This window comes from Vipera berus, assembly GCF_964194415.1.
Source record: "Vipera berus genome assembly, chromosome: 1".
NCBI classification, from domain to species: domain Eukaryota; kingdom Metazoa; phylum Chordata; class Lepidosauria; order Squamata; family Viperidae; genus Vipera; species Vipera berus.
In genome coordinates, this window is record NC_138202.1 from 108,105,195 (window position 1) to 108,124,444 (window position 19,250).

General features: G+C 45.2%; 1 protein-coding gene across 1 annotated transcript in view; it reads right to left on the reverse strand.

Moving 5' to 3' along the window:
• Positions 1-19,250, reverse strand: part of SYT8 (synaptotagmin 8) — a 51,494-nt gene that overhangs the window by 21,305 nt on the left and 10,939 nt on the right. Inside the window, exons 3-6 of the mRNA XM_081313161.1 lie at positions 19,076-19,236; positions 17,650-17,745; positions 16,692-16,859; positions 15,873-16,040 (exon numbers count right to left, since the gene is read on the reverse strand). Of these exons, the coding sequence (XP_081169287.1) occupies positions 15,873-16,040; positions 16,692-16,859; positions 17,650-17,745; positions 19,076-19,236 (593 nt within the window). The remainder of the gene's footprint in view (positions 1-15,872; positions 16,041-16,691; positions 16,860-17,649; positions 17,746-19,075; positions 19,237-19,250) is intronic.

Consider the following 19,250-nt stretch of genomic DNA (forward strand, 5'->3'; position numbering starts at 1 on the left):
GACATCACCAGACGGTCAACACAGAAATCAGATTGACTATGTGCTCTGCAGCCAAAGATAGAGAAGCTCTATACAGTCAGTAAAAACAAGACCAGGAGCTGATTGTTGCTCAGACTATGAGCTTCTCGTTGCAAAATTTAGGCTTAAACTGAAGAAAGTAGGGAAAAGCACTAGGCCACTCAGGTATGAATTAAATCATATCTCTGTTGAATATACAGTAGAGATGACAAATAGATTTAAGGAATTAGATCTGATAGACAGAGTGCCTGAAGAACTATGGACAGAGGTTCGCAACATTGTACAAGAGGTAGCAACTAAAACCATCCCAAAGAAAAAGAAATGCAAGAAAGCAAAATGGCTGTCTGAGGAAGCTTTGCAAATAGCTGAGGAAAGGAGGGAAGCGAAAGGCAAGGGAGAAAAAGAAAGATACACCCAATTGAATGCAGAATTCCAGAGAATAGCTAGAAGAGATAATAATGCCTTCTTAAATGAACAGTGCAAAGAAATAGAAGAAAACAATAGAATAGGGAGGACCAGAGATCTCTTCAAGAAAATTGGAGAGATGAAAGGAATGTTTCATGCAAAAATGGGCATGATAAAGGACCAAAATGGCAGAGACCTAACAGAGGCAGAAAAGATTAAGAAGAGGTGGCAAAATTACACAGAAGAACTATACAAGAATGAGCTTAACATCCCTGATAACCACGATGAGGTGGTCACTGACCTCGAGCCAGACAACCTAGAATGTGAAGTGAAGTGGGTCTTAGAAAAACTGAGCAACAACAAAGCAAATGGAGGTGACAGTATTCCAAACTGAACTATTCAAAGTCTTAAAAGACGATGCAATAAAAGTGCTACACTCAATTTGCCAGCAAATTTGGAAAACTCAACAGTGGTCACAGGATTGGAAAAGATCAGTTTATATTCCAATTCCAAAGAAAGGCAGTGCCAAAGAATGTTCAAACTATCGCACCATTGCACTCATTTCACATGCTAGTAAAGTTATGCTTAAAATCCTACAAGCTAGACTCCAGCAGTATGTGGATCGAGAACTACCAGAAGTACAGGCAGGATTTCAAAGAGGCAGAGGAACTAGAGATCAAATTGCCAACATACGCTGGATCATGGAGAAAGCTAGGGAGTTCCAGAAAAACATCTACTTCTGCTTCATTGACTATGCTAAAGCATTTGACTGTGTGGATCACAACAAACTGTGGCAAGTTCTTAAAGAGATGGGAATACCAGACCATCTTATTTGTCTCTTGAGAAACCTATATGCAGATCAAGAAACAACAGTGAGAACTGGACATGGAACCACTGATTGGTTCAAAATTGGGAAAGGAGTCCGGCAAGTCTGTATACTGTTGCCCTGCCTGTTTAACTTATATGCAGAGTGCATCATGAGAAAGGTAGGGCTAGATGAATCAAAAGTTGAAATTAAGATTGCCAGGAGAAATATCAACAACCTAAGATGTGCAGATGATACCACTCTAATGGCAGAAAGTGAAGAGGAACTAAAGAGCCTTTTGTTGTGGGTGAAGAAGGAGAGTGCAAAAGTGGGCTTGAAACTTAACATTAAGAAAACCAAGTTCATGGCATCTGGCCCTCTCAATTCCTGGCAAATAGATGGGGAAGAAATGGAAGTAGTGACAGATTTTATTTTCCTGGGTTCCAAGATCACTTCAGATGGGGACTGCAGCCAAGAAATTAAAAGACGCTTGCTCCTCGGGAGGAAAGCCATGGCAAATCTAGAGAGCACACACTAAAAAGCAGACACATCACCCTGCCAACAAAAGTGCATATAGTCAAGGCTATGGTCTTCCCAGTTGCAATGTATGGCTGTGAAAGCTGGACCATAAGAAAGACTGAGCACCAAAGAATTGAGGCCTTTGTGCTTTGGCTAAGAAGCAGGCGAGACAGCTAGTTAACAGTTTAACTTTTTATTCTGAACCAGGCAAAGAACAAGGGAACATGACATCTATTTATACTGACAGCTGCCGGCGGATCGACCAATCCGGGGTGAGTCTGCTCCCGCGCCGCGGTCGCCGCCAATCGGGTTTGTTTGGTTTTGACAGCTCGGAGCTGTCATCTGTAGCGCGTGTTGAGCTGTCAATGGTTGGCGCTTGCGCGGTTTCGCCCGGCAGCTTTTGACAGCTGTCAAAAGCTGCCGCGGTTTTACCTCAGCTCTGTAACTTCTGTTTAACTTAATGTAATAACAATTAGTAAATACACAACACCCCTTCCCCCTCCCTCTGATTGAGTTGATTTTACCCCAACTGTTTCTTTTTTGGTTTTCCCCATTCATAGTCTTTCAAGTATGTGGGAGGTTTCCTTAATCTCTCGGAGCGCCGGGGGGTAGCCTCGGTAGTATGTTCTGGTTCTCTTGGCGCTTCTTGGGTTGGCTCCGGGGGTGGGGTGTTTGGCTCTGCTGGATCTGCGTTGATTGGAGTGGGGTGTTGAAATGGTATGTTCCGATCAGGGGAGTCTTGTCGTGCCAGTCTTTGCGCCGGTGCTTCTGTTGGTATTTCGTCGTCACCCCTTCCCCCTATATTTTGAGGACTGCGTTGGCGTAATTGGTCTATGTGTCTGCGGATATGTATATTTTGTCCAATGTCAATGATGTATGACAAGGGGCCTGTTTGTTCGATGACCACCCCTTGTGTCCATTTGTTCCCTCCCCCGTAGTTTCTAGCCCAGACAGCTTGCCCAGAGTTGAGAGTTCTATGATGGAGGGGCAGTTCTGGGTCTGGAGGGGATCTGTCTGGGTGGAGACGGTCCAGTCTGGTGGTCAATCTTTTGCCCCAGCGAAGCTCTGCTGGGGACTTCCCGGTAGTTGTGCAAGGCGTGGTGTGTTGGGAGAGAAGGAATTGTGCCAGTCTTTGGTGCCAGTTGCCGGAGATGATCTTGCGTAGTGCCTCCTTGGTTGATTTTACCATCACCTCTGCCAAGCCGTTCGACGATGGGTGAAAGGGAGCCGAGGTGGTGTGCCTAATAGAGTTCGCCGTTGTGAAACTCTGGAATTCGTAGGAGGTAAATTGGGGCCCGTTATCGGAAACTATAACATCAGGGAGGCCATGTGTGGCGAATAATCCCCTTAAAACTTGTATAGTGGCCGAGGAAGTTGTATTGGCTACTGGCGCCACTTCTAGCCATTTTGAAAAGCTGTCTACGACAATTAGGAATGATTGTCCCTGGAACGGACCTGCATAATCTATATGAATGCGAGACCAAGGTGACTTTGTCGTTTCCCATCTGTGTATGGACGCCTGTGGCTGGGCTGCTCTAACTAGCTGGCAGGAATAGCAGCCAGCTACGTGTGCCTCAATGTGATTGTCTATACCCGGCCACCAAACATAGCTCCTGGCCAGAGCCTTCATTTTGACGGTGCCCGGGTGCCCTTCGTGGAGGCTCTCTAGTACTTTAAGTCTGTGTTTGTCAGGGATGATTACTCTGCCGCCCCATAAGAGACATCCCTGATGGGTGGATAATTCTTTTTGTTTTAAGAAGTAAGGTTGGAATTGTGGTTCCTGGGGTGAATATTGCCAGCCCGTTGTGACATAGCCTAGGACTCTGCCTAGGATTTTGTCTGCCGCGGTAGCTGCGGAGATATCTTTGACAGATAAGGGGCATTCTGGCAGCTCTGAGATAGCCAGTATTCTTCCAGCTGGTGCTGGGTCTGGGTCCACAATTGGTTGCGGCAGTCTGCTCAGGCCGTCTGCATGGCCCATGGTTTTCCCTGGTCTGTATTCTAGGTTGTATGAATAGGCTGATAGAAATGTAGACCATCTTAGGATGCGGGGAGATAATATTTGCGGTGTTAGCCTGTTTACTGTAAAGAGTCCTAACAGGGGCTTATGATCAGTATAAATAGTAAATGGTCGGCCATACAGGTAATCATGAAATTTTTTTACGCTGGCTACTATAGCTAGAGCCTCTTTATCGATTTGAGCGTAATTCCGCTCAGGTTTTGACAGCGTTCTCGAATAGAACGCTACAGGGGTCTGTATTCCTTCTTTAGTTAAATGGCTTAGGACCGCTCCGATGCCGTACGGGGAGGCATCGCAGGCGAGACATACGGGCAGCTGATCGTTAAACAGGGCTACCGTTGCGTTGCTGGAGAGTAAGTTTTTTAGGAGGTTAAAACTTTTATCATGCTCAGGGGTCCACGTCCAGGGTTTGCCCTTGTCTAATAATCTATGTAAGGGTTCTGCAATGGAGGCTTTATGCGGTAGGAAGGTGTGGTAAAAGTTGACTAACCCTAAGAAAGCCTGAAGTTCTTGTTTGTTTTTGGGGGTCGGTGCTGCTTTGATAGCTTTAATTTTTGTGTCCGTGGGGTGAATTCCCTTAGCATCTATTTTAAACCCTAAGAACTCTGTTGAGGGCACCCCGATGGAGCATTTGTCTCTTTTTAATTTGAGACCGGCCTTCCTGAACCTTAGGAGTACCTTGGTTAGTTTGCCAGCCAGGTCATTTTCTGATTCCCCTGCAATTAGGACGTCGTCAAAATATGGGCAGACCCCGGGAATTCCCTTAAGTGTTTTCTCCATGATTTCCTGGAAGATTCCCGGGGCTGCAGAGATGCCAAATTGAAGGCGGTTAATTTTGAATGCTCCCTTGTGGGTGACTATTGTTTGAGCCAAAGCGGTGTCAGGGGTGACAGGCAACTGTAAATACGCCTGCGCCAAGTCTAACTTGGCAAATATGGCGCCTGACTTAATGGCCGCGAGGATGTCTTTGACAGCCGGGACCGGGTAGGCATGTGCGTTTAAAGCGAGGTTGAGGGTCGCTTTATAATCGGCACATAATCTAATTTGGCCGTTTGGTTTAACTGGGGTCACTATGGGAGTCTCCCACTCGGCCCCTTCTACCGGTTCGAGGACCCCTAAGTTTGTTAATCTGTCAAGCTCCGCTTCTATTTTTTCCCTCAAGGCGAAGGGAACCCTTCTGGCCTTGATTCTGACAGGCATCACATTTGGGTTCAGTTTAAGTGATACGGGCGGTCCCGTGTATTTCCCTAGTGAGCTGTCAAAAACGTCCGCGAATTGTCGGCAGACGGATTCCAATTTTGACAGCTGAATGGCGTTGACACCTGTCAACGCTATTCCTAGTGCCTCGAACCAGTCTAATCCTAGCAGGCTTATTCTGTTTTCTTGGGTCACCAAAATAGGAAGGGATCCTTTAAATTTTTTGAACTCTACGGGGACGGAAGCTTTTCCCCGGAGTTTAATGGGCGTTTTCTGGAAGTCGGCTAGGCGGAGTTTGGTGGGTCTAAGGGCGGGCCCTTTCCTACTTCGGTTACAAATGTCCCTGTACGTTTGCCATGAAATTAGTGAGACGGAGGACCCAGAGTCCACCTCCATCTCACAGGGAATTCCCTGAATCCGTACGTCCACCTTGATTTTGGGCTTAAGAATGCTGTGGACTGTATGTTTCTCCGCCCTCCCCCTTACATTGGACACTGGGGTTCTGGGGCTGTGCCTAGCTCTGAGTGTATATGGGGCCATACCTTCGGCTGTCACCTCCAGGTCGTGCAGGTTTTCCCGGCTCCGGCTGCGGCACACTGCTTTGAGGTGGCCTGTCTTCCCGCACCCGTGGCATCTGGCACTGCGGAACCGGCACGTTGCCCTAGGGTGGCTTCCCCCGCAGCTGGCACACTTCGCCCTGTTTGTCGGGAAGTTGGCCCCCCTCTGATTGTTGGCAGGGCCCCCCTTGTAGTTGCGTTGCATCCTCAGTTTCTCGAACCGCCGTTGCACCGCGTCTATATCTGTGGGGCCGTCGTCGTCCTCAGAACCGCTGAACCTGCCGTCTTCCTGGTGCACGGACCCCCGTGGTCCGCTGTCCGGTATCCGTCGGTCGTCTCCGTGGCAGTCTTCGTATGCGATGACTTCTCTAGCCACATCGGTCATTGTCATTTCAGGCTTGGCGATCAGCTTCTTCCTCAGCCGTTCGTCCTTGAGCCCTATGACAATCTGGTCCCGGATTCGGTCTTCCAAATCCGGGAACCGGCACCGACGTGCGGCATGCCTGACCCTGGTTATAAAGTCATTTGCTGGCTCGTCAGGAAGCTGGAGTTTCCGCGCGAAGTTCACTCTCCAGTAGAGTTCTGACTTGAGGGGCATGAAGTATTTACTCAGCCCCTCAGTGAGGTCTGCATAGGAGATGGTGGCGACCGGCTCCGGGGTGAAGATCCCCACAGCGGCATCATAAACAGCAGGGCCGCTGAGCCAGAGGAGGGCGGCCGCCTTGGCCCGGTCATCTGTGATCTTCTTGACTACCAGGTACCCTTCTACCTGGCCCAGATGCGATTCCCAGCCTTCTGGGTGGCGGGTATCGAATTCTCGAATGTGGCCGTGGTTCGTCATGCTGTCTGTAATTGAGGTGCCGCTGCTTGCGTTGAATGGAAGTTTGACTTCCAGTGACTTCAGCAAGTGACCAGCTCAGCTAAGGGAAAAATCTCTTCTCCCCTTAGGTAGTGACTTCAGCTAAGCAAGCAGCATCCCATCCTCGTCGCCAGTGCTTTGGCTAAGAAGCAGGCGAGACAGCTAGTTAACAGTTTAACTTTTTATTCTGAACCAGGCAAAGAACAAGGGAACATGACATCTATTTATACTGACAGCTGCCGGCGGATCGACCAATCCGGGGTGAGTCTGCTCCCGCGCCGCGGTCGCCGCCAATCGGGTTTGTTTGGTTTTGACAGCTCGGAGCTGTCATCTGTAGCGCGTGTTGAGCTGTCAATGGTTGGCGCTTGCGCGGTTTCGCCCGGCAGCTTTTGACAGCTGTCAAAAGCTGCCGCGGTTTTACCTCAGCTCTGTAACTTCTGTTTAACTTAATGTAATAACAATTAGTAAATACACAACACCCCTTCCCCCTCCCTCTGATTGAGTTGATTTTACCCCAACTGTTTCTTTTTTGGTTTTCCCCATTCATAGTCTTTCAAGTATGTGGGAGGTTTCCTTAATCTCTCGGAGCGCCGGGGGGTAGCCTCGGTAGTATGTTCTGGTTCTCTTGGCGCTTCTTGGGTTGGCTCCGGGGGTGGGGTGTTTGGCTCTGCTGGATCTGCGTTGATTGGAGTGGGGTGTTGAAATGGTATGTTCCGATCAGGGGAGTCTTGTCGTGCCAGTCTTTGCGCCGGTGCTTCTGTTGGTATTTCGTCGTCACCCCTTCCCCCTATATTTTGAGGACTGCGTTGGCGTAATTGGTCTATGTGTCTGCGGATATGTATATTTTGTCCAATGTCAATGATGTATGACAAGGGGCCTGTTTGTTCGATGACCACCCCTTGTGTCCATTTGTTCCCTCCCCCGTAGTTTCTAGCCCAGACAGCTTGCCCAGAGTTGAGAGTTCTATGATGGAGGGGCAGTTCTGGGTCTGGAGGGGATCTGTCTGGGTGGAGACGGTCCAGTCTGGTGGTCAATCTTTTGCCCCAGCGAAGCTCTGCTGGGGACTTCCCGGTAGTTGTGCAAGGCGTGGTGTGTTGGGAGAGAAGGAATTGTGCCAGTCTTTGGTGCCAGTTGCCGGAGATGATCTTGCGTAGTGCCTCCTTGGTTGATTTTACCATCACCTCTGCCAAGCCGTTCGACGATGGGTGAAAGGGAGCCGAGGTGGTGTGCCTAATAGAGTTCGCCGTTGTGAAACTCTGGAATTCGTAGGAGGTAAATTGGGGCCCGTTATCGGAAACTATAACATCAGGGAGGCCATGTGTGGCGAATAATCCCCTTAAAACTTGTATAGTGGCCGAGGAAGTTGTATTGGCTACTGGCGCCACTTCTAGCCATTTTGAAAAGCTGTCTACGACAATTAGGAATGATTGTCCCTGGAACGGACCTGCATAATCTATATGAATGCGAGACCAAGGTGACTTTGTCGTTTCCCATCTGTGTATGGACGCCTGTGGCTGGGCTGCTCTAACTAGCTGGCAGGAATAGCAGCCAGCTACGTGTGCCTCAATGTGATTGTCTATACCCGGCCACCAAACATAGCTCCTGGCCAGAGCCTTCATTTTGACGGTGCCCGGGTGCCCTTCGTGGAGGCTCTCTAGTACTTTAAGTCTGTGTTTGTCAGGGATGATTACTCTGCCGCCCCATAAGAGACATCCCTGATGGGTGGATAATTCTTTTTGTTTTAAGAAGTAAGGTTGGAATTGTGGTTCCTGGGGTGAATATTGCCAGCCCGTTGTGACATAGCCTAGGACTCTGCCTAGGATTTTGTCTGCCGCGGTAGCTGCGGAGATATCTTTGACAGATAAGGGGCATTCTGGCAGCTCTGAGATAGCCAGTATTCTTCCAGCTGGTGCTGGGTCTGGGTCCACAATTGGTTGCGGCAGTCTGCTCAGGCCGTCTGCATGGCCCATGGTTTTCCCTGGTCTGTATTCTAGGTTGTATGAATAGGCTGATAGAAATGTAGACCATCTTAGGATGCGGGGAGATAATATTTGCGGTGTTAGCCTGTTTACTGTAAAGAGTCCTAACAGGGGCTTATGATCAGTATAAATAGTAAATGGTCGGCCATACAGGTAATCATGAAATTTTTTTACGCTGGCTACTATAGCTAGAGCCTCTTTATCGATTTGAGCGTAATTCCGCTCAGGTTTTGACAGCGTTCTCGAATAGAACGCTACAGGGGTCTGTATTCCTTCTTTAGTTAAATGGCTTAGGACCGCTCCGATGCCGTACGGGGAGGCATCGCAGGCGAGACATACGGGCAGCTGATCGTTAAACAGGGCTACCGTTGCGTTGCTGGAGAGTAAGTTTTTTAGGAGGTTAAAACTTTTATCATGCTCAGGGGTCCACGTCCAGGGTTTGCCCTTGTCTAATAATCTATGTAAGGGTTCTGCAATGGAGGCTTTATGCGGTAGGAAGGTGTGGTAAAAGTTGACTAACCCTAAGAAAGCCTGAAGTTCTTGTTTGTTTTTGGGGGTCGGTGCTGCTTTGATAGCTTTAATTTTTGTGTCCGTGGGGTGAATTCCCTTAGCATCTATTTTAAACCCTAAGAACTCTGTTGAGGGCACCCCGATGGAGCATTTGTCTCTTTTTAATTTGAGACCGGCCTTCCTGAACCTTAGGAGTACCTTGGTTAGTTTGCCAGCCAGGTCATTTTCTGATTCCCCTGCAATTAGGACGTCGTCAAAATATGGGCAGACCCCGGGAATTCCCTTAAGTGTTTTCTCCATGATTTCCTGGAAGATTCCCGGGGCTGCAGAGATGCCAAATTGAAGGCGGTTAATTTTGAATGCTCCCTTGTGGGTGACTATTGTTTGAGCCAAAGCGGTGTCAGGGGTGACAGGCAACTGTAAATACGCCTGCGCCAAGTCTAACTTGGCAAATATGGCGCCTGACTTAATGGCCGCGAGGATGTCTTTGACAGCCGGGACCGGGTAGGCATGTGCGTTTAAAGCGAGGTTGAGGGTCGCTTTATAATCGGCACATAATCTAATTTGGCCGTTTGGTTTAACTGGGGTCACTATGGGAGTCTCCCACTCGGCCCCTTCTACCGGTTCGAGGACCCCTAAGTTTGTTAATCTGTCAAGCTCCGCTTCTATTTTTTCCCTCAAGGCGAAGGGAACCCTTCTGGCCTTGATTCTGACAGGCATCACATTTGGGTTCAGTTTAAGTGATACGGGCGGTCCCGTGTATTTCCCTAGTGAGCTGTCAAAAACGTCCGCGAATTGTCGGCAGACGGATTCCAATTTTGACAGCTGAATGGCGTTGACACCTGTCAACGCTATTCCTAGTGCCTCGAACCAGTCTAATCCTAGCAGGCTTATTCTGTTTTCTTGGGTCACCAAAATAGGAAGGGATCCTTTAAATTTTTTGAACTCTACGGGGACGGAAGCTTTTCCCCGGAGTTTAATGGGCGTTTTCTGGAAGTCGGCTAGGCGGAGTTTGGTGGGTCTAAGGGCGGGCCCTTTCCTACTTCGGTTACAAATGTCCCTGTACGTTTGCCATGAAATTAGTGAGACGGAGGACCCAGAGTCCACCTCCATCTCACAGGGAATTCCCTGAATCCGTACGTCCACCTTGATTTTGGGCTTAAGAATGCTGTGGACTGTATGTTTCTCCGCCCTCCCCCTTACATTGGACACTGGGGTTCTGGGGCTGTGCCTAGCTCTGAGTGTATATGGGGCCATACCTTCGGCTGTCACCTCCAGGTCGTGCAGGTTTTCCCGGCTCCGGCTGCGGCACACTGCTTTGAGGTGGCCTGTCTTCCCGCACCCGTGGCATCTGGCACTGCGGAACCGGCACGTTGCCCTAGGGTGGCTTCCCCCGCAGCTGGCACACTTCGCCCTGTTTGTCGGGAAGTTGGCCCCCCTCTGATTGTTGGCAGGGCCCCCCTTGTAGTTGCGTTGCATCCTCAGTTTCTCGAACCGCCGTTGCACCGCGTCTATATCTGTGGGGCCGTCGTCGTCCTCAGAACCGCTGAACCTGCCGTCTTCCTGGTGCACGGACCCCCGTGGTCCGCTGTCCGGTATCCGTCGGTCGTCTCCGTGGCAGTCTTCGTATGCGATGACTTCTCTAGCCACATCGGTCATTGTCATTTCAGGCTTGGCGATCAGCTTCTTCCTCAGCCGTTCGTCCTTGAGCCCTATGACAATCTGGTCCCGGATTCGGTCTTCCAAATCCGGGAACCGGCACCGACGTGCGGCATGCCTGACCCTGGTTATAAAGTCATTTGCTGGCTCGTCAGGAAGCTGGAGTTTCCGCGCGAAGTTCACTCTCCAGTAGAGTTCTGACTTGAGGGGCATGAAGTATTTACTCAGCCCCTCAGTGAGGTCTGCATAGGAGATGGTGGCGACCGGCTCCGGGGTGAAGATCCCCACAGCGGCATCATAAACAGCAGGGCCGCTGAGCCAGAGGAGGGCGGCCGCCTTGGCCCGGTCATCTGTGATCTTCTTGACTACCAGGTACCCTTCTACCTGGCCCAGATGCGATTCCCAGCCTTCTGGGTGGCGGGTATCGAATTCTCGAATGTGGCCGTGGTTCGTCATGCTGTCTGTAATTGAGGTGCCGCTGCTTGCGTTGAATGGAAGTTTGACTTCCAGTGACTTCAGCAAGTGACCAGCTCAGCTAAGGGAAAAATCTCTTCTCCCCTTAGGTAGTGACTTCAGCTAAGCAAGCAGCATCCCATCCTCGTCGCCAGTGCTTTGGCTAAGAAGCAGGCGAGACAGCTAGTTAACAGTTTAACTTTTTATTCTGAACCAGGCAAAGAACAAGGGAACATGACATCTATTTATACTGACAGCTGCCGGCGGATCGACCAATCCGGGGTGAGTCTGCTCCCGCGCCGCGGTCGCCGCCAATCGGGTTTGTTTGGTTTTGACAGCTCGGAGCTGTCATCTGTAGCGCGTGTTGAGCTGTCAATGGTTGGCGCTTGCGCGGTTTCGCCCGGCAGCTTTTGACAGCTGTCAAAAGCTGCCGCGGTTTTACCTCAGCTCTGTAACTTCTGTTTAACTTAATGTAATAACAATTAGTAAATACACAACACTTTGAACTATGGTGCTGGAGAAGACTCGTGCGAGTCCCCTGGACTGCAAGGCGATCAAACTGGTCAGTCCTAGAGATCAACCCTGACTGCTCTTTAGAAGGCCAGATCCTGAAGTTGAAACTCAACTACTTTGCCCACCTAATGAGAAGGAATGACTCACTGGAGAAAAGCCTAATGTTGAGAAAGATTGAGGGCAACGGAAGAAGGGGATGACAGAGGATGAGGTGGCTGGATGGAGTCACTGAAGCAGTAGGCATGAGCTTAAATGGACTCCAGAAAATGGTAGAGGACAGGAAGGCCTGGAGGAACATTGTCCATGGGGTTGCGATGGGTCAGACATGACTTCGCAACTAACAATAACAACAACAACCAACTTATTCTCACCTCTTCTCTCTTTGAAGAATTTGATTACTTCAGAAGGTAGATTTGGAGCAAGAGTCTTTTGCAAAGAAAAGTGGTTGTTTGAAAATGCATAGAATATCTTACCACTAAGAACTAATTTTATCAAAATGTTCCAAATTATTTTTAGGAATTTTAATAATATTAAATCTACAGTATCTTCCTAATATGATGCCCTCCAGAACCTGGAATGCAATTCCCATTACCTTAATATGCTATAACTAATAAGAATAGCTACTCTTTCAAAGTGGCTTAGCTCACACAGCATAGCAATAGCAATAACACTTAGACTTATATACCGCTTCATAGTGCTTTACAGCCCTCTCTGAGCAGTTTACAGAGTCAGCATATGCCCCCCCCCCAACAATCTGGATCCTCATTTTACCGTCTTCGGAAGGATGGAAGGCTGAGTCAACCTTGAGCCTATTAGGATTGAACTCCTGGCAGTGGAATTCAGTTAGACTGTATTACTTCATTCTAACCACTATGCCACCATAGCTCCAAACCTTAATGTGATCTGTTTGGCTTTGCCTTAATGCAGGGGTGTCAAACTCACAACGTCACGTGACGTGTCACGACGAATTGTGACTTTTTTTCCATTGTCGGCAAAGGGGGAGGGCGCAGTTTCGGCATGACATATCCAGCCCACAGGCCGGCAGTTTGACACCCCTGCCTTAATGTGTAAGGCAAATCCAGCCATTACAGTTTGTTAGCCATGTCTGAACCTAGAAAATCATGAGTTCAACAAACTATGATGAGGTAAAATGTGGGCCTAGGCTATGTAGTTTCATATAAAAAATTCAGCATCTAGCTGCTAACTTCTTAAATGAACAGAAGGTGATACAAGCTCAAGACTGCACAAAATTAAACACAGCATCTTTCTACCAATTTCAACACATACTATTTATGTGCAGTTCTTTATGGCATCAAAATATGAAAACAATGAATATGGTAGGTGCAAAGGTTTGAACACTTCGTAATATCTTCTTTGACAGAAATAAGAGTTTCCAAATGTTTTGTATAGCAAAGTACAAGTCTTTCTTTTCTTGATTTTTGGAAATGTTTTCTGTTTTTCCTTGCAGGAGTCATCAGACATATTCTTACGTCTCTTTGCATATGCTTCATATTTGAAATGTATCTACAGTTATTCAATAATATTTAAATTTCGGGATTGTGAAGGCTATTCTAAAACCTTTACCTATGTTTTCTGTGAACGAGTCATGGCTGATTTGTAAATGAGCTTAATATTTTGTCTTTCTGAAATAACCAATTTCTTTTCCATTTCACTCTCTTCATTGAAATGTGGGACATCAACTTGCAGGATACATTGATATTTACCTGAACCAACTCTTCCTTTTACCTGCCCAGAATTTCCTGGGTCAATGACTGCCATTCAGCTCCAAAACATAATAGGACCAGAACCATGCTTAATGGCTGCCAGAGTGCTTTTTTCTTTAAACCTTCCACATCTTGTTCTTCAAATGTATCTTATGTAGTTATGATCAGTTTGTTTTTTGTTTCATCAGTCCAAACCATTTTATTCCAAAATGTTTCAATAGTCTCAGTTTTGCTTTGGTACATATTATACAATAATTTTTGTGATGAGAAAAAGGAAGTCCTTTTGACAACTACCCATGCAGATCATTGTTGCCTTAACAGTGCTATATTATCTGTTGCTCAACTTTTCAGTTGGTGATTCACAGAGGGTACTCTTTTGCAAGTAGTTCTTACTTTTCAAGTAGTTCCACCAGAGATTTTTCTTGGTTTTTTAGCTCTAGTCTTTACTTCCACAGTTCCACGTAGCTTTCCTCTCACAACGTTTCTCACAGCTGAAATTGCTAGCAAAGATTCCTCTAGCCTGTGCCTTTTTTGTAAGAAAAAAGGTGCCGGAACTCACATCTTGTTCATCTTTTATTTAAAAAAATATATATTCAGTTCTTAACGTAAATTTAATTTATTGTATTTAAGGCAAATGTTCATAGTAAATTTTACACGAAAAATTTTAAAAAGATTTTAAATTCACCAATGATTTTTTAAGATAAAGAAGTTATTTACCTTTCGCACATAGTCAATCATTGTACACACACCCACATACATCAGTTGTGTAACAAAATATAACAGTTGCCGCCCGCAGTAAGCATTCAGCGTGCAACCACGTGACCTATGACAAGCCGAGCAGTGCTACAAGCCGAGCAGTGCCATCACAACCAGCGTGGACGAAGTATGCATGCATTGGACTCAACATACAAGCAACCCGCATCGTTTTAATGATTTTGCCGCCAACCTGCTATGCTCGACAGGGCAATTCAAGTCCACGTGGACCAAACATCAAATTTTCAAAAGTTACTTTTAAAACTTGGAAAATCTGTCGAAAAAAGGTGCCGGAACTCCATTCTGGTGTGCTCTATGACAAAAAAAGCACTGCCTTTAGCTTTCCCCTATTTTATAAGACAGAATGATCTTCATTTTCAAACACTCAGACAACTCTTTTTAGAAAAGTTAAGGACTATTAAAATAAACAAACATCACAGCCTGAGAAATTTGAAGGTTCCGAATGTTTATATACCCAGTGGAATTTTCTTCACCTTGGTAATTGTAGACTTAATGACTCAGTCACTTTTAGGGGCCTTATTAACCACTGTACTGTAAAAACTATAGCATCAAATCAAGTGAATTTCTGCACCTGCCAATAGTTACAGTGTCCTTATCATGAATGTATAATCAACTGTGCATAAATTGTAACAATGCATTCAAATTTGTTGAAAGATGGTGAATTTAACATTATATCATGTAAATGGTTGTGATAGCATCTGCTCTTTTTGGTGATTTATCAAAGTTTACAATCTGATTGGGGTGTCACAATATTTTGCACACAACAGGAAATGAAGAGATTTATGATTGTATTGATTCCCGGCCTTTCCATCAAATAATGGTGCCCAAGGCAGCTAATAGTACACAGAATAAAATGGTTCACACACTCACAAATCAGGGTGAAAACAAACAACAAAGCCATTTTTCCTACTCTCAAAAGCTTGCTTAAGAAAAACCTTTTCTTTACTAGCAGGAAAAAACAGAGTAATTTAGTCTAATCTCTTTTCACAGGGACTGCCTAGTCTGAAAACAAACACTGAGTAAACGCTCTCACTGCTAACTTTACCTTACAGGTAAGGAGGGGAGACAGTTAGATGTTGTGTACTCTGTAACTTTCAGAAGTCCCAGCCAGATTGCCCAACAACTAAACATTACAGTTCAGCAGTATCTGGGGTACTATAACCCCTTCAATTTCCATACATCCTACAGTATTATATTGCCTTACAAAAGATCTTTCCTTCCTTCCTTGGCAACATATGCCCCACATGCAGAAGAATTTACAAAACTTTCAGCATGGGAAACAACTCCCATATAATTAAACTCCTATAACAGTACAGTGATGCAATCTGCATAATTAAACTTGAAAGAACACTTTTGACTGGTCAAGTGAATCAGCACCAAGATCTAACTCTTCAATTAAACAAAACCAGTCTGCATTTTCCTTCCCCAGCTCCAGAGTTTCATAATGAACTTTTGTGAGATTTTATTCCATTTTCTACATCAAAGCTGAGCAGGTATTTTGTGATTGGGGTCAGAGTTATTTCGGTGTGTTGTTTTTTTTCAGCCTGGGGATCCATAAGAGGTCTGGCACTGAGAGGGTGAGATGACTAATAAGGAAGGCATCTAAATTATTTGCTTCTTATTTTTCCATTTCTGAAAATTGAGTAGTTGAAATGAAATAATTATTCAGCTTATCACTCTCATTTTATTGCTGTTGTATCTGAAGTAACAACCAATACCACTCAAGGCAAAACATTTGTTTCATGTCCATGTGATATACCTTTGGAAAGCTTTTGACCCATAAAAATGAAGCTGGGAGTTGCTTCCCTTGCCCAGAATGAATAAGATGCCAGATCACTTCAATTTTAAAAAAATGCTCCCCTTACGTCTGAGATACGTACCTCTATCTTGCCAGCTGGAGACAAATCAAGCCATTGTTCCATTACATGCTGTAAGTCCACATCCACAAGAGGCAGACTCACCTCACCAATTATGTCATGTTTAGAAAAGCGGTTGAAATCATACACTTGCATGACCAGTACAGCTTCAGTCACCTCTGCCTGGGAGACCTAGAGATGGGGTAAAAAGAGAATGGCAATTTCACTTCTACCAATGGATGGAATTCCATGTCTATCTGAAATTATGAAGCAATGAATCTGTGTAATATGGGAAAATCATCCTGCAAAGTAAGAATGGTGTCAAAAACTTGTGTCCAAGACTCATTTTGCCCAAGATTGGTTCTCCAACATTGGTTTTCCAACAGGGTGGGACCAGTAGGGATTTTGGAGTGAGGGAATGGTGTTACAGATGCCACAACAAACAAGGTATGCTTCTTAGGTCTTGGTAGATGATAATACTTAATCAAAAGGATCCAAGGCACATCCACTCTGCCTCATGGAGTATCATAGACAGGCAGTTCCTCTAAGAATCAAGCCCTACTCCATTAAGGGTTTTGTAGATAACTACACAATCTGTGACTTGTTGGATTATCCTTTCAGATATAGTCACGAACTAGAAGTCTACAAGTGATTTTAATAGAAGACAGGGTTTGTAAACTCAACATCACAAATCATGCTAAAGTAAATTAAACTAACCAAGAGCATGAAAAAACAATGAAAATTTTGTTAGTGAATATTTCTGCAAACTTCTAAGCTAAATTTTAAGAATACCAAACTGAACTGAATCAGGTCAATGAACTTACAGATGGCCTTGCCTCCTACCTGAAAAATGAAGCTCTCATTGAAAACAGGGCTGAGTGTCTTACGATGAACCTTTGTTTCATACTTCTTCCTTATGTCAGATGTCAGGAAGACAATCACGTAGGGATCAGAGGTACCTCCACTGTCCATGGCCTTTAGATCTGCTGCCTGCTTCAGTCCAACCTTCAGCTTAGAGAATCAATTCAAAAATATGAAACTATTGAAATGGACAGAGTGTATCAAGTTTGCAAATCTGTAGAAATGGGCTAGTAGGGAAGCAAACCAAAATAGAAAAGTAAAGTTCGTAAAAGTTGTGACATTAGATCCTCTGGATAAAATTTGACTCTAGGGAACAGTTGGGTTTATTTCCACTGTATTGGTTTCCCTACTGCACAACACCATCCTTCAATAAACTTCTAGTTTCTGTCACTTGGTTTGAGAAACCTTAACTTGCCTATTAAGTCACAGAATTTACCTAAGTCATTGAGGGTTCAAAACATGCTTGGCTGCATGTTAGATCTATTTTTATTTTATTTTTTTGTCCCAAACAGTTGTGACAGGATCTGTTAGTAGAAGACTTTACCATCAGTCCTTTGCCAAGATCTGATCGTTCTCTGATTGCTTGCTGGTGTTGCCCAAGCATCATGGGGAATAAAGACCTATTGAGCAATCGCAGTCAGTCAAAACACTGGACCCATATCGGTTTCAGTGAATGCTTCAACTTTTCCCTTAAGTTCTGTTGAAGTAATAATAAATAGGAAGAACCCAGAAGCTATGCAGTTTATGAGCATTTGCCAATAAGACAGTAGCTTTTCTAAAACTGGATGAAAGAATCAATGTAGAATAAAGGAAGACATACGAAGTTGCCCATATGAAAACAAAACATGTGAAATGCAGGAAGGAAAATTATTGCTATTTAATATTGCTTTGTAATAAAAGAGGAGTGCAAATTTGTCACCATGAGATTTGGAAAGTATACCTCCTGGCGACGGAAGTCATATTCTAGGGAATATTGCAGCCGTCCACGTTTCTCATCATCCAGTCCACATTCAATGTCTTCCAAATCAGGCTGGACCTACATCAAAATATTGGGACCTTTCATTCAAACATTCAATGCAATTCATATAATCAATGGTCTATGAAGTGTGACTGACTTTGGGTTGACTGTATATACTGTATGCCATGTTACATTCAGGAACTTGGCGTATCCCACCTATTTTTCTCTATAAGAACAACCCTTTGGTGTTTATTGTATTATATTCAGTTCTCGGAGACCCAAAACAAATTCAAAATCTATCAAGTCTTATCAGTGGCAATGAAAAATTGTGCTTTGAAAATGTGTTATAGGTAGTCTTTGTTTAACAACAGTAATTGGGACTGAAATTTCCATCACTAAGTGAATCAGTTGTAAAGTGTGATATCACATGATGATGCCACTTAGTGATAGCAGTTCTAGCAGTTCCTGGTTATTACTGTTAAGTGAATCCTCATGGGTTGTTAAGTGAGGACCTCATGTGTCCACAACTTCTGATTTTCTGCCTGTTCCTCATTGATTTTGCTTGTGGGAAGACAGAAGTGGAGATTGCAGATTACAATCACATGACTGTGGGACACTGTGCTGGTCAGAAATCTGGGGTGTTTGCTAAGCACCCAGTTTGCCCACTGTGTCAGCCAGACCCCCGAGGACCAGTCATAAGTATCCTCATTCAGTGCCATCACAAGTTTGAATGGTCACTGAACAAATGGTTGTTAACTGTGGAGCACCTGTGCTAAGAAATAGGTATTTGGAGCCAAGCAGTAAAAATCAGACCTGCGTATGATTTCATTAATAATCCATCACAGATACTAATACAGTCCCAGATTGAGCTTCTCTGTCATATCAACTGTTCCCAATCACTTAGCTACCAGGGACATCTGCACAGAATGATCAAACAGTCAAGATGGCAGACACAAGTGCACAACTGAAGCTCTGTGCATTTCTTAATATGAATCATAACTTTGATTATGCATTCATGGCCACCAATTTGATTTTTTTTGACTCCCTGGTTGCCAGTTCTGGCTCAACCCCTAACTGGGATCAGTTGGATTGTATCCAGTGGTGGGATTCAGCTGGTTCACATCAGTTCAGCAGAAGCAGTAGCTAATTTTTTGTTGCCCAGGCCCAGAATGGACTTCGAGAAGTGGCATCCACACAGAGAACCAGTTGTTCACATATTTGAATCCCACCAATGATTGTATCCATCTTGTTTTCCTATCCACTTGCCATGTATTTGTACTTCAAGGCTAGAAGCCAAGCTGTCTTGTAACTGAAAAATCATTGAAAGTTCTCCAGGGCTTAAAGTCCTCTTGAAACTTGAACTTAAAAAGCAAAATGCTATTCCATCCTAAAAGTGAACAGTACCTACCAAGCTGGCTGTTGTGGAGGCACCATTAATGCTTGCTAAGTGGAGTTTCTCCTTCTTCTTGCGTTTCTTCTTGCAGCAGCAGCACTTGATGATACAGATAAGGAAAAGTAGCAGGACTAGGCCTGCTGCTACAGCAATTGCTATGAGAGCCCATCTGGGTACTGTTTCAGCAGCA